General features: G+C 42.1%; 1 protein-coding gene across 1 annotated transcript; it reads right to left on the bottom strand.

The window, feature by feature from the left end:
- Positions 1 to 12,451: 12,451 nt before the first annotated feature.
- LOC124275893 lies at positions 12,452 to 15,886 on the bottom strand. Its single transcript, XM_046711578.1, has 3 exons — positions 15,474 to 15,886; positions 15,024 to 15,125; positions 12,452 to 13,361 (listed from the first exon to the last, which is right to left on the bottom strand). Exons 1-3 carry the CDS (start codon positions 15,798 to 15,800, stop codon positions 13,290 to 13,292), a joined length of 501 nt encoding a protein of 166 aa, XP_046567534.1. The 5' UTR covers positions 15,801 to 15,886; the 3' UTR covers positions 12,452 to 13,289.
- Between the last annotated feature and the right edge of the window lie 591 nt (positions 15,887 to 16,477).

Genomic DNA, 16,477 nt, shown 5'->3' with positions numbered 1-16,477 from the left:
CTAGAATCTAATTCCAGGAAAAGCTAATGGGTGTGACTAAAATGGGATGGATCTTCAGATTCTGCAATTCGAAATTATGCACTGAACAAGCGTACAAGCGTATAGTACAAGCGTGCTCTATTACATGGAAAATTGTTTGGATTTGAAAGTGTATCAGTTTATAAATGTTTTGATCAGTAATAACACAGAATGTGTTTCAATTATAGATTTATAGAAAACTCAGTTTCCGCATGGAAACGGGACAATGATTTCGGATTGCCCACATGATCACGTGGCACCTAATTTGCTACAGCTATGTTCATTGGTCATTTGGAATTGCCAAAATACAAAAGACTAAGTATCATTGGCTTAAAGTTCATTTTGAATAATCCAAGTGTATATATAGAGAGAAATTTCACCTGAGAGACAAATGAAGCCTGATTAAGAGGCGTAAACGTCTCCAACCAATAATAAAAGCGTAACGAAAAGAAGTACAATCGGTGGCCTGTCCATCGCTGTGTGACGGTGGCCAAGAACGAATCGCCTCTGGACCAGGCAAACCGGTGATTAATATTAGTATTAATTGTTATTTTTTACATGCAGCCGCCATGTAACTGGAGTATAGTTCTACACCACTGAGCATTATCCCAGAAATATCATGGCGGAGGACACACCTCCAGGCCAACACACACGCACGCACGCACACACACACACACACGCACACACGCACGCACGCACACACACACACTCACACACACTCCTGTAGCTGGAATTCAAAGAGTTTCATACTACTCTTTCCCAAACGTTACTTTATCCGCGTTACGACTTTCAAAGCCTGAAGAAAGCTTTAAGTAGTGAATATGGTACAAGTGTTTCCAAATGTGTGACCTAAATCTTATTTTGACTTCGAAGTTATGTTTCAGTGGAGTACCCGTGAGATCCGGGTTAGAATTGGTCTCCAGTAACCCATGCTTACGGGATCCCAATTGCGTAGATCGATGCGCATGATGTTGATCACTGGGTTTTCTGGTACAGATTCAGTTATTTACAGACCGCCGCCATAGCGGGAATATGGCCGAGTGTAGGGTTAAAAACCAAAAACACAATTTTGTGGAGTTTCTTTTCGCGCCTTTGCGTGTGTTTGTGACATATTCTACCCATTTGGAAGGATACACTCGCGTATTTGTCACGTATAATGACATGCGAAATATATATCGTACAATAGACTCTTTAAGTAGAGAATATTTCATTTATTATGAAATGTTTTTCTGTAGCTTTATATTTCAACGACCACGTATGTGCTGCCCTTAACCCCATAATGGTCTTAAGTGAGAAGTAGTGCGTACGAAACACGTGTGACGTGGTCACATAAGCTCCGCCCACTAATGATTATTCATGTTCATTGTGGACTTGAGACCATTGTGGGTTTAAGGGCACAGCACGAGTACACCCAACCGGACACGGCTACCGGACGTTTTAATACCGAGTACTCACAATATATTTGTTTGGGGATCTTTCCACAGTCATGGAGAAATAGCTTAACTGTTGGAAAGGAAAGTGCTTGGATGCCATTTGTCTTGACCATTTACTGTTCATCCGACTGCTGACAAAGACTGTTCGACTTATCCAAAGTATGCCTTTCTTATCATGAAACCAGGCCTCGAATGACATCAGTATGTCTTTTTCTCTTGTCAGAATTATCGTGAACCTGAAAAACTAAACCATGTCATATATGTGGGGATATAAGGTCACAGGGACCTCCTGCAGTGAAACCAGCCCTCGAATGGCATCGGGACGTCGTTTCCACTTGGAAGAGTAATGGTGAACCTGTAAAAGGAATCTTTTTAAATTTTCATATACGTGGGGATAACAGGTTACAGATTGGGTTCCTACATTAAAACCAGGCCTCGAATGACATCAGTATGTCTTTTTCTCTTGTCAGAAGTATTGTGAACCTGAAAAACTAAACCATGTCATATATGTGGGGATATAAGGTCACAGGAACCTCCTGCAGTGAAACCAGCCCTAGAATGACATCGGGACATCGTTCCCACTTGTAAGAGTTATGGCGAAACTAAAACATGTCATACACGAGGGGATATACGAAGGCACATAAACTTATTGTGGTTTCCTACAGTGAAACCAGCCCTAGAGTGACTTCTGTATGCCCTTTCCTCTTGTCAGAAATGTCGTGAAACTGGAAAACTAAACCATGTCACATACGAGAGGATAAAATGAGTGAGTGAGTTTAGTTTTACGCCGCTTTTAGCAATATTCCAGCAATATCACGGGAGGGGGACACCAGAAATGGGCTTCACGCATTTTACCCATGTGGGGAATCGAACCCGGGTCTTCGACGTGACGAGCCAACGCTTTAACCACTGGGCTACCCCACCGCCCCAGAGGATATAAGAAAGTCACAGAAACCTATTGTGGGTTACTACAATGAAACCAGTCCTATAATGACATCAGTACGTCGTTTTTAATTGCTACAGCCATGATGAAGATCCGGGTTCGAGTTGGTCTTCAGCAACCCATGCTTGTTGTAAGACCCGACTAACGGAATCCCCTTGTTCAGCCCAAAGAGAGTTTATTCTGTAAGACTATGATATTATTTAGGTTCGCTACTTGGTCAATGCATGCCATCGGATCCCGGTCGATGGATCGATACTCATGATGTCAGTCACTGGATTGTATGGTCCAGACTAGATTATTTACAGACCGCCGTCATATAGCTAGAATATCACTGAGTGCGACGATCAGTTATAGACAAACAAACAAATCCTCAGCGTGAGTTTATTGGTTTTACGCCGCTTTTAGCAATATTCCAACAATACCATCGCGGACACCAGAAAAGGGCTTTCACGCGGCAGGCCCGGCTCGATTCCCCACCTTGCGTAAAATCCCACTCACTCCTTCACTTATCAGCTCAGGCGTTAAGGAAACCTATTGTGGGTTCGATGCCCGGTTTTACTCTCAATATTAGTCTAACTCTCACACATCCTTACACCCTATCCATTTAACAAAAAAAAAAATTCAAGGGATTTAAAGAAATTGTTTTGCTGATAATAGTAACTATTGAACGACTCCGTGTGTGAGATGTGTAAAATATCAATGTTTTGTTGTCATACACAATTAATGAAGATCCGGGATAGCATTGATCTTGAGTAACCTACGCTTGGCGACTAACGGGATCGGGTGGTCAGACTCGCTGACTGGGTTGACGCATGTCATCGTATCCGCCCCCATATAGCTCCAGCTTGAATTTTGCTGAGAGCGACGTAAAACTAAACTCACTCACTGTATTGACCATAAAAGTAATACAGTCTGGACCAGACAAAGTTTAAAAGTTACAAGGTAGTAGATACAAAAGATTGCCTACACGGGTTTTTTTTTTTTTGTTTATGCAGCCTAGTAGTTAAAGCGTTTGTTCTTCAAGCTGAAAACCCAGCTTTGATTCCCCACATGGATATAATGTGTGAAGCCCATTTCTGGTGTACCCCGCTGTGATATTGCTGGAATATTGCTAAAGTGGTTTACATCCACACTCTGTCACTCACGCACTCGGTAATAAATTTGTCATCCAAATTGAACCTTTTCTTTGGTAACGAAATACGGAACTCTGAGCAAACTGACTCTTATTTGTCTCGGTTTTGGTCAAAGGATAAACTACTTACCTTGGTTTCTGTAAGGGATAAGCCTCCAAGTGCAGTTTGCGCTTCCGTTGCAGGGTATAGGGCAGTTTTGTGCCCGTTTTCTATGAACAGAAAACACAAAAGCAGGATGGTCAGCAAGGAAAAACGAACATACTGTTATATGATTTAGATGGTTTGGTGTTTCAGATATTAGTGAGTGAGTGAGTGAGTTCAGTTATACGCCGCACTCAGCAATATTCCAGCTCTATGGCGGCGGTCTATAAATACTAGTAATAGTACGTTTACAGTAATCAAGCCTGGACCATGCAATCCAGTGATCAACAGCATAAGCATCGATCGCAACTGGGATACGATGACGTGTGTCTCCCAAGTCAGCGATCCTGACCACCCGATCCCATTAGTCGCCTCTTACGACAAGCATGAGTTCTCAAATCTGCACGGATTTACTGTGAATGATATGAACATGAAACAAGTCTGTGTCTTGATGCTTCTGTTCCAAGTAGGCTGACACTCCATCAACGCTCGATTGTGTAGCCGAACCATCTACACAGTTTAATCTCAGATGACCGACTTTCCACCTATATATCTAAGTAGTGGTATCTTGTGGAGATCATTGCAAGCTTATCGGAAGTGACTGTAGTGGGAGTTAAACGTCGCATACTGTCATCGTTATCGAGGGAATGAAATTTAGAGTTACCTCCCTTTCCGTTGCAAACATTCATGTCAGGCTTTATCGTTAGTGAAGTTTTGGGATAGGACAGTTAAAACACATACACGCATACCGAACAGCAAACAAACCAAATTTTGGCTTTATCATTTTATTAGTTTTACGCCGCACTCAACAATATGCCAGCTATATGTCGGCGGTCTGTAAGCAATCGAGTCTGGACCAGACAGTCCAGTGATCAACAGCAAGAGCATCAGTCTACGCAATTGGGATACCATCTCATGCTTCAACCACATCAGCGAGCCTGACCACCCGATCCCGTTAGGCGCCTCGGACGACAAGCATGGGTTACTGAAGACCAATTCTAACCCGTTTAACGGCGCACCCAGCAATAAACCAGCTAATTTAATGCCACACTAATCTAGTCTGGACCAGAGAAGTCAGTAATTGACATCATGAGCATCGATCTACGCAGTACGGATACTATGACATGTGTTTTGATGATCTTCACGCGTCACATTGTTTGGTGGGTGGTATTTATCCAAAGGTGTTAGTCGGGATTTGGAGTGAGTGAGTGAGTTCATTGATGGTTCATCCCTCAGGTACAAATGAGTGAGTGAGTATGGTTTTACGCCGCTTTCAGCAATATTCCAGCAATATCACGACGGGGGCACCAGAAAAGGGCTTCACACATTGTACCCATGTGGGGAAGTCAGGATTTGAAATCAGCCGGATATCCGAACAGCTGATTTAAAAGATTTCAAGAAGTGTGCGCATAAGGGGATTGGATGAACATGCGGCAGATCATGATCAGTTACACCATATTTAACAGATTGAGACTCTGTTCCTCTGTAGTTTTAGATAGAATGGATACTCTCGCAGTAATGGTCGGCGTCGTTTAAGGTCAGAAAGGTAGGAGACCTGTGAAGATCCGGGGTAGAATAGGTCTTCAGCTTGTTACAAATGGCGACTATGCTTGTCGTAAGAGGCGACTCACGGGATCGGGTGGTCAGGCTCGCTGACTTGGTCGACACATGTCATCGGTTCCCAGTTGCGCAGATCGATGTTCAAGCTGCTCATCACTGGATTGTCTGGTCCAGACTCGATTATTTACAGACCGCCGCCATATAGCTGGAATATTGCTGAATGCGGCGTAAAACTAAACTCACTCACTCACTCACTCAGAAAGGTAGGTTGTTTGTTGTTTTAACGCCGCACTCAGCAATTTTCCAACTATATGGGGGCTTTGGGGTAGCCCAGTGGTTAAAGCGTTCGCTCGTCACGCCGAAGACCCGGGTTCGATTCTCCACATGGGTACAATGCGTAAAGCCCGTTTCTGGTGTCCCCCGCCGTGATATTGCTGGAATATTGCTAAAAGCAGCGCAAACCATGTTCATTCACTCTCCATGAGCCTACTCCTTTGGATATTTGTGCAGAAATGGTGTCCCGCATCCCTTGATTGTCGTGGGGCGGCGAGGTAGCCTAATGGTTAAAGTGTCCGCTATTCACGCTGAAGAACTCACTCACTCACTCTTCATGAGGTCGTTGCAGGGATAGGATGGATGTCGTCCACGGTGTTGTGTAGGTGTTGATGCAGTCATCTTTGAGTGAATGTGATGGATGTCGTAAAACTAAACCCAGTAATAGAGTCAGCACCAGACAATCCCGTGATTGACACCATGAGCATCGATCTACGAAATGGGATACGATGACATGTATCAGCCAAGACAGGAAGCCTAAATATATACAATGTCGTCACTTACAAAGAATCTAGTTCTGGACACCTCGAACCAAGGATTAAAGAGTAACTTACTTGATTCACATCAAAAAGATACTTGGCCTAAACTAGGCACGCCATGGAAATTGGTTAAAAGGATAACTTGGAAAAGGGGCATAAAACATAAACATAGGTATTAGTTTAGCTCACTAACACCAGCAGTAAGTCAGTACAAGATTACACTCGCTCCTTAAGTGCTTACTACCGAAAGAATACCGACCTGAACACCCAGTAATGGTATGTAACGATCTAGCAATGCCTTATGATCGTAACGCTTGCAAGTGTTAATGCACTTAGATCCGGAGCGCCGATTTTTTAATTAAAAGACTAGTGACACACTAACTGACAAACTAATACGGGATATCTATCTATCTATCTATCTATCTATCTATCTATCTATCTATCTATCTATCTATTTATCTATCTATCTATCTATATATATATATATATCACGGAGGGGGTCACCAGAAATTGGCTTCACACATTGTATCCACGTAGGGATTGGAACCCGGGTCACGTCAGCGTGACGAGCGAACGCTTTAACCACAAGGCTACCCAGAAATATCTACATAGTACCAGATAATCTCAATGCTGTGTGAACATCAAAGTCAGCGTAATATTTTCAATACGTGAAAAAGCCTAGCTACCCAGACAAGCTAACCTAAACCTAAATCAAAACAATGCGTAACGATAACCATGGTGGCAAAGAGCGATGGATCGAGCCGCGGGTACGTGTAAATTTGGTTTTAAGCTTCTTTTTCAATATTCAAGGACACGAAGTTAAACAGTTATTTATCGTGGTATAAAATATTGCATTTTTCTCCTGGACTCTCGCCCCAAGCAACAGGCCCTCGTGTCTTTGCGAGGATTAAAGATGAATAAAATATTGTTTTTGAGATGACCCCCGACTCGAAATGCTTCACAGTACTACACATCATAATGTACTGTGAAGCATTTCGAGTCGGAGGGTCATCTCAAATTTATATATATTTTTCATAAATCTTTAATCTTCGCAAACACACGAGGGCCTGTGCCCCAACCCCTAAAGTACAAAATGGTCGTTCCCTATGAGAATGGTTCTCACCGGTAAACAGACGACACTTGTTCTGCATGCTGAGGGTAGTTGTTCCCACAGGTCAATGCCTTGCTTGGAGCTGCTATGGAATACCTCCCTAATCCTTGCGGGGGACTCGCTCGTCAACCAGCCCCGTTTTCTCCAGTAAGGGGTATTGACACATGCATCTGATACTGAAAGAAATTGAGAAAAGGTATTGCAGTTCACTTTATTCTATACGACCACATTCAATTACATTTGCCAATGAGTGAGTGAGTTGGGTTTTATGCCGCTTTTAGCAATATTCCTGCAATATCAGGGCGAGGGACGCCAGAAATGGGCTTCACACATTGTATCCATGAGAGGAATCAAACCCAGGCCTTCGGCGTGGTGAGCGAACGCTTTAACCACTAGGCTACCCCTCCGCCCCCTTATTCGTAGAATTTCGGGCTACAGGACTAAGGTAATGATTTGGTTTCTATGTCGTTTTTGTACGATTATTTCGATAGGCTGCCAGGTCTGCTTTCTATATATACTGAACCACAAAAAAACGTCGCTTTTCAAAACCAAATGCAAGATTTTGTTCTTACAAAATGGTGTTTTTATTATGATTGTATCGTTTTGTGAACATGTTTTTCAATCCAAATTGACAGTTATTACCAACATCAGTGTGTTTTCTGAGGAAAAAGCTTATTGACCAAACGCACCTTAAAAGGCAGACGTGGTAAAATGTTCCGTATGACATTCGTGAAAATGAAAATGCAGGAGCATATCGTGACAACCGTACCAATGAAAGCGAGTCCCAAACTCGCCTGAAATCATTTTTGTTTTGACACAATCGTCATGGTACGAATTACGAGAGATCAGAGGAACCAAGACTTTGGACGATTGCAAGTTGACCAGACTGCCAATCATTTTAATGTTCATGTTAGGACAATCTACCGACTGCAGGAGTGGTATCGGGTCACGAACAGCATCCAAGACCATCCACGCAGAGGGCGACCTTCAGTAACATCACAATGTCAAGACCGACATATTGTGCGCCACCATCTGCAGGGTCGCTTCCCAGAGCGACGGAAACAACACGCCACACCATTGGGACTCACAACAGACCCATCAGTGCCGATACAGTGCGTCGGCTTTTGCGCGGAAGAAACCTCTGCTGTCACAGACCATATCGTAGTCCTGTCCTCACCGCTCATCACCGCCCAAACCGACTGCAATGGGCAACTCAGCATCGAAATTGGCGTTATCGACAATGGAGAACTATGTTTTTTTCTCATGAAAGCCGATATTGTGTTTCGACAGTCGATGGCAGAGTGAGAGTATGGTGAAGGCGTGGGGAACTGTTTTCCAATGAGTGTATTGCTGAAAGAGACTCGTGGGGTGGTCCAAACATCATTGTGTGGGGTGCAATCGGTCTGAACCAGATGACACCGTGGTGTTCCAGAATCTCGGTCCAGGATGAGGAAATGACGTGACAGTTGCTCGCTATATTGACCAAGTAATAAAACCCCACGTTGTAACACATTTTGGACGTTACAAAAATCACATCTTCCAGCAAGACAACGCTCGTGCCCACACTGTCAGAGTAACATTGGACTTCCTAAAACAGCATGGCATCGTAACTCTACATAGCCTGCACTCAGTCTTGATTTGAGTCCAATAGAACACCTTTGAGACGAGATTCAAAGAAGACTGAATGACCGCCACCCAAGGCCGATAACTGCTGCTGGACTCGGTCAGGCATTTCACAGAGTATGGACCCTAAGTGCCTATGGCCTTCATCAACCGGCTAATTCATTCCATGTACAGGCGATGCAATGCTTTCATCGATGCCCGTAGAGGCCACACACAATACTGATTTTGGGGTATCTTAATGGTACCATTTTTGGTGATTTTGTCTGTTTGAACTCTAAATCTGATTGCCGAAAATGTGTTAACCATAATTGTCAAGTTTGAACTCAATCCTCCGTTTTGTTTGTTCATTAGAATGAATTACAGTCTGTGCTTTAAGAAACCGCTATCAGTGCGACATTTCTTTTGTGGTTCAGTATATGTTTGAGAAATTGTGCAACACGATCTAGTTCTGGGCATGGCTGTCCATTTTACCAGACAGGCTATCTGCCATCAGTACACATGGCCAGATGAAACCAAGCAAACACACAGAAAATGAACACAGAATTCCTATGGATTGTTTTGTTCGTTTGTTGTTTAATGCCGCGCCCAGCAATATCCCAGCTATATGGCAGCGGTTTGTAAAACATCAAGTCTGACCCAGACAATCCAGTGATCAGCAGCATGAGCATTGATCCACGCAATTGGGTTACGATGACATGTGTCAACCAAGTCAGCAAGCCGAACAACTCGATCCCTTTAGCTGCCTAAGGACAAGCATGGTTTGCTGAAGACACCAAATTCTAACCCGGATTTCCACGGTTCTCGTATGGAATGGAACCAAATCTATTTTTATGAATTTTTTTAAGAATGAATTTGGTGTTCCGCTTAAGACTAACCACAAGTCTTTCATATGTAATGGTTAAAGAGTACAAAAAACAAAAGTTTATTCGTTCTTTAAACAGTTAAAATATATTTCACTTTCTGGAGCGACTCAATCGTTGTTGCATTCCATTAATGATATTAAGCACGATACGATTATGGTATAGTTCCGCAATATGGAAATATTCAAATGAAAATCAACGGTATCTGATTTACACGCACTCGCACGATTTAAAACATAACAACAACAAAACATCAAGAAACTGTAACAACAAAACCACAACGTACCGCTGTTCGTTAGCATGAAGACTCCCAAGACGACAAGAGGACGCATAGCTGATGATGCTGTCAACGCCTTCGTTGAAAGCAGCTTGATAATGGAATGCTGATATTTTCAGAAAATGAAGATTATCCTCAATCTTTCGAAAAAGGAGATTTTACGAGCTCTGTTTGCAAAATTGGAAATAATTTATAAATATTTAGATTATTATGTCTATTTTATTTCTGTTTTGAATCTAATGACTCTGTGATAAGAATATCAATAATGGAGCCATTGTCATTGGTTGTTTTATCATATTTTAGTATCGTCATATCATATTATTGTTTGATGGATGGGCATTGACTTTTACATTCCAACGATGGCAAATTGTGAAGACACTGTAGCAATAAAGTGAAATTGTTCAAATAACATGAACCAAATACACATGATGTCTTGTGTCAAACGCACTGTAGGGTAACTTCTGAAAAATACATAAAAAATTCCCGAAATCGTTGTCGTTTCATAACTCGTTAAAGGACCTGATTGCCTTTAGACCGCAAAACTCCCCATCTTAATATTTTTTTTAGGACGATAGCAAACTGAAATGGCTCTTTAACTTGTGAAGGCACAATAACCCATAGGAGTAGTGTGCCCTTGAAACGATCTTACAAAAGGAGATTTAAATAATTTAAACGTGCCTTTTTGACGACCAGAGAGCCAAAATCAGATTGTTTTTGCTCATCATCAAGACCCGAAAAGAACACAAGTTCTGCGCACAACTCGATGTAATTTCCAGGGTTTTCGGTCTTTTAACAGAACAGAACACTATACAATGGCTTAAAAGGCACATTGTGCTTCCTCAAAAACAATAAGCTGTCATCTCCTTCTCCATCTGACGAATAGTTACCCTCTTAATGAAAGGTTCTTGGCCAAGGTTTGGCGTCATCACAACTGTTGACTGGACTCCTTTGAACGTCAGTCCTGTTGAATGCCTCCCCCCCTCTCTCTTTCTAGAACGGATCACTTTTGGTGTTTGGTAGAATGAGTCAACCAGCAAAACACAATGTCGCATTGGCCAGAAGCAAGATCATTGCAAAGCTGTGAAATATCGAAATTAGTCTGAGACTTTGGTGGTGAATTGGTAAATTATTCTTACAGGCATTCTCCAGCATAAACAATGGAGTCATAGTCCAATTCGAAACGTACTAGCGACCTATACAAGTGGAGACGGGTTGTCTAATCCCCTCCCCACTTTGAATTTGAAACAAATCTGAAGCCTTCTGGCAATTTTGTTTTAGATATTTAATATGTGGCAAACACGTCAAATGGTTGTCTAAAAAAATCAGTAATATCTGGCTTCTTTACCATTTCAGTTGGAGTACCATCTAAAACAGTTCCGTATCATTGTGGGGTTTATATTTTCGAAAGGAATGATTACTGTCTTGGTCTGAGAAAATGTAAATCCATTCCAAAGTGACCCTTTATGAATTTTGTAATGGTCTTTCAACAGTGTGCAAATTATTACCATGTCATGAAATATTAAAATCATTCACAAACACTGATTCTGGGTTCGATTCCCCACATGGGTACAATGTGTGAAGCCCATTTCTGGTGTCTCCCTCCCGTGATATTGCTGAAATGTTGCTAAAAGCGGCGTAAAACTAAACTCACTCCTTCACAAGACTCGCGTGTATCTAGACCGCCGTGATTTGGATGACAGATTGCTCACTCACCACAAAAATCGTAAATTCTCATTGAAAACAAAAAGTATTTTCTTTTTTCGACATGAGTGATATTACAATAAACATGTGCTGTCTGAAGAATAAGATGTATCCCGACTCGTATCTGTCATTATAAGAGAATCCAAAAAGGTACTTCGAGTCTTCGACCTCATCACGTTTTTTTTTAAATACTTTTGACAGAGTTAAGATTTTGTGTTGAACAAAATGACAGACAAAATACTGCCTTGTGGACACCCTGTTCCTGATTATAATGGTCAGATCCAACACTATCAGAAATTATCGGTATGTTAAAAAGCGAGACATATAAGCATATACCTATATTAAAATACCATGCTTCCATGTTGTATCAAAAGTGTTTTTATGGATTAAAAAGATAGATACAGCATAAGCCGGTTTTAGCAATGGAGTCAGCGGTTTCACGGCCGGGGAATATTTCAGATATCACGGCTGGGGACACCAGAAATGAGCTTCACACATTGTATCCATGAAGGGAATTGAACCCGGGTATTCGGCATGACGAGTGAACGCTTTATCCACTAGGCTACCCCTCCGCCTCTATCTACAATCACGGCGGCATTGTAAAGGAATGATTCCAAGTGGTCAAAGGTGCTTCTATTTTTGCGCAAACCACATTAAATGTATCTAAAGACAGCATGTTTACGTACGTGTTCCGACGTGGGTCGGTCTGTTTACAATATAAAATACAATTTAAAATTGAGACTTGTTCATATCTACATCCGAAAACAAACATGTGTGATTTTGACTTCATGTTGCCTGTTGGCTATGGGAAGTCTGCATATGGAAAAGAAAAAACAATATTATTTATTCTGTTTTCTTTTGTATTCAGGAAATAAGAAGTACATACAGACAGATCAAGCAAACGGCTACCGGACCAGGAAGTATCTTTAACCAGGAAGTATCTTTAACCTATAACAACGGCCAGTATTTACGTCTGGGACCCGTGAGAATTCGGGTTACAATTGATCTTCAGTAATCCACGCTCGTCGTAAAAGGCGACTAACGGGATCGGGTGGTCAGGCGCGATGACTATTACATGACAATAATTAATTAACTTCCTTTCACTTGCCTGCTCGTCTTCTACAAAAGGGACTGGATGTATTTGGCCCACATACATTCTTTACTTGAAGAAGATATAACCTTATACTCGTCAATTAACCTTGTTGAATGATCTTTAGACGCACGCACGCACGCACGCACGCACATACACTGGAATCTGGTAGGGTGCCTAATTTATCTGGCAAAACAATGTCTTTTAGTTCATTCACGTACAAGCGGCCAGTCAGACACAGACACAAACGCACGCACGCACACACACATTTGTCATATACTGAGAGAAATAAATAAAGGATCACAGGAAAATGCAAGTGTTCCTTTGTTATTTTCCAGTTTTCATCGCTACATTGCTATTCAAAGTTGGTGATGAAACCTGGAAAATATTAAAGGAACGCATGCATTTTCCTGTGATCCTTATTTGTTTCCCTCAGTATATATTCTGTTTGTTATTACATTCGTAATATTCCTCCTTAGTGACGGATTCGTGGACTCTTTTTGATTCCTCAGTTACATATGGCAATGTTCTTGTACGCTCTGAAGGCACACACAAATAGGGCGACTATACACAGCAACAAGTTCAACTCATACGTAGAAAGACCCGTTGAATATCTTCGTCTTCTTGGCATCTGGGACATTTGTATGGCTGTAAGGGCACTGAAACAAAACAGTGAAACAGCATTTAAAAGTACATTTGACGGCGTGGGCGCTTACTGTGTGGAGATTGCATATGTAAATGTACCTGTGCAGGGTGCTTAACCTTAGCAATGCCCATAGAAACCAAGGGGACACAACTCGATGCATGTGGGATCGGGTTTCGGCGATAGTGAGTGAGTGCGTTTAGTTCTACACCGCTTTTATCAATATTCCAGCAATATCACAGCGGGGGACACCAGAAATGGGCTTCACACATTGTACCAATATGGGGAATCGAAACCGGGTCTTCGACGTGATGAGCAAACCCTTTAACCACTGTGCTATCCCGTCGCCACAAATTTGCCAATAAACAGTTATAGATTCTGTGGCTTGTCGTAAGACTGACTGAGTTTAGTTTTACGCCGCTTTTAGCAATATTCCAGCAATATCACGGCGGGGGACACCAGAAATGGGCTTCACACATTGTGCCCATGTAGGGAATCGAACCCGGGTATTCGGCGTGACGAGCCAACGCTTTAACCACTAGACTCCCCCACCGCCCTCTTGTCGTAAGAAGCAGCTGAATGGCTTGAGAGACCAGGCAAGCAACGGCTTGCAATATCAATCATTGGTTAGTCAGGTGGCCGCCCAGTGACTGGACGATTGGTGAGTATGGCGTAAAATAACAATCAACGCTTCACAAATGGCAAATACGATAAAAGAAAAATAGTTTTTCCCATTGCCAATTTACGAATTTACAGAGGAGCAACGAGCACAAGCTTTAACCACTTGGCCCCGGCTTCGGCGATAAGGGTCCTCTCCGCGCGAAGACAACTTCACAGAAGATTGTTTCAGTGTGATCTTGACCAATATCTGACCACACAAGAAATCTCTGACTGACCTTGAGAGTTCACCGGATGCGACGTCCTGGCCGGGGTTGTCGCGAACGTGTAGTAGTGTGGGGGTGTTGATGGCTGTTGGGGGTATTGATGACTGGGTTGGGTGGGTGGGTGCACAAGTGGAAAAAAGGTTCGCACGTCACGCCGAAGACCCTGGTTCGAATCTCCACATGGGTACAGTGTGTATAGGTCGCTGTGGTGTCCTTGTCGCGATATTGCATGAATATTGCCAAAATAAGCATAAAACAATACCAACTCATTCATTCATTTACTATATATTTATATCTCATAAAGGTGGACTGACGTGCACAGACAGACATTGTGACGTCATTGGCTATGATTCATTCGTTTTTCTTTTCGGACTCGGAATATTTACACGTCATCTTGATATATCGAAGGTGAGGTGAGGTGAAATTGGGTTTTACGTCGTGCTTGAGAATATTTCGCTCATATGACGACGTGCATGCGTGTGTATGTGTATGTGCGGCTGCTTGAACTAGCCCAGACTGAAGCTGGTTTTATAGTGCTAGCCCACTGAGATACCATGCCGCAGTGAAGCATGAATACCCCACTCAGACACATTATACTGACTCCGAGCCGACCAGTCCTTGTTGTACCCATTTGTACCAACAATTACCATATTTTAACGTCTTTTGGTTTGACGCGGTCGGGGATCGAACCCGCGACCTTCCGCGACGCTCTAACCACTACACCACGGAGGCGGTCCTTGATATATCGAAAATACTGGGATACGGCGTCACACAACTATCACTCAGAAACCTACATGTCGACATTCATTCCCGCAGCAGGACCCCCTCTTCAGGTGAGCGAGACTGGTCATCACTTGATAACCGGTTGCTGGGTCGATATAGAAATCGTTCTTTGTCTGGAAACAAAAACACATGACAGACTGGATGGCAGACATCTGGATAATTTTGAAAATTCAGAATTATTGTACTTGTTTGTGTTCTTTAATTATTGTCAGGCACCAGGCCGTAGCAGTCTACGACAACAGCTAAACATTTCTTTTAACGTATCGCACTGAACAAACAATCAATCGAGTTAAAAGCTCGCACACTTCCCTGCGTTTTGAGTAAACCATCTAGGCAGATATACAAAATATGGTATCGGTTGTACCCTTAAAAGAGAAAGTACGGTATCTTCAGTTCAATCTGGACATGGTTTTCGCCGTCTTAAACCATCTCTGCACGAATGATTAGATCCATGTACCTACCTCCATGGCAACTACGTGTCGTTCGTGTATCGCTCTTTCTGCCTCGGTGAGATTTTGCGAATTAACTTGTTGCAGTCGTTCCATAATCCGTGGATATTCTTCATCTATATGTTCAGTATTATCTCCGCACGGTTCACCACTTGACAAACGACGAGAGCTGTCCATTAATCTGTCTTGACAGTGTGTGTTAGACCATCGAAAATAGGGTACACTAACCCTCGTGCGACTCCAACTTGTGAACCGGCGGTAGCTATGATGGGATATTATGCCAGGGACAGCGGCTCTGGGGACAACACAGCTAACTAGTGTTATAGATACGGGAAGCATCACACGTGAAACTGGTCCAGAATCACTTAAAACAAGACATAGCTCCTTAACAATACAATGACAACACAAGCACGGAAATGCGCAGGGTGAAGGTCAGTAATCTAAATTTAGATATGATATCATGTTTAGTGATACGTGATTGGTCAAACCAGACACACCTCCAATATTTTACGACTGCTTCTTAGGATCCAAATACACATTTTGATTGAAGCCGTTTTCATTTACAAGCTTGATAATATACTATTGGAAATATAAAATTATGTAGTGTTTAGAAATAGGAATCAATTGTTTTACACGATATATGCACACAGTTTTGTTCATGATTGTAAGTAGCATTGTATCTAAACAAGTCTTAAACATTATTCTCTTAGTATATTTATTGTCAGATGTTTCTCTCATAAATACTGTTGTTTACTATGCATTCAATGTCATTGTTACTGCTCATGTCTTAAATGTTGTTTTCTTAACTCTGATGTACACAAAATTCCCTTTCGGACAATAAAGCACTATCTTATCTTATCTTATTTAATCAAATAATTACAGCTATAAAACCCTCTTCGTTCTATTAAAAAAACCCTATTTAGTTTATTGTACGATTTCATTTTATTCAGTGATGACACCAGGTGTTTTAGAAAAAGTTGGCCTATCCTGCCCCACCGATGGTACACATCAAAGAC

The sequence above is a fragment of the Haliotis rubra genome, unplaced genomic scaffold (assembly GCF_003918875.1).
Source record: "Haliotis rubra isolate DU_JTF1 unplaced genomic scaffold, ASM391887v1 Scf204, whole genome shotgun sequence".
NCBI classification, from domain to species: Eukaryota; Metazoa; Mollusca; class Gastropoda; order Lepetellida; family Haliotidae; genus Haliotis; species Haliotis rubra.
The sequence above is the reverse complement of the archived record's forward strand: the minus strand, read 5'-3'. Positions and strand labels throughout refer to the sequence as shown.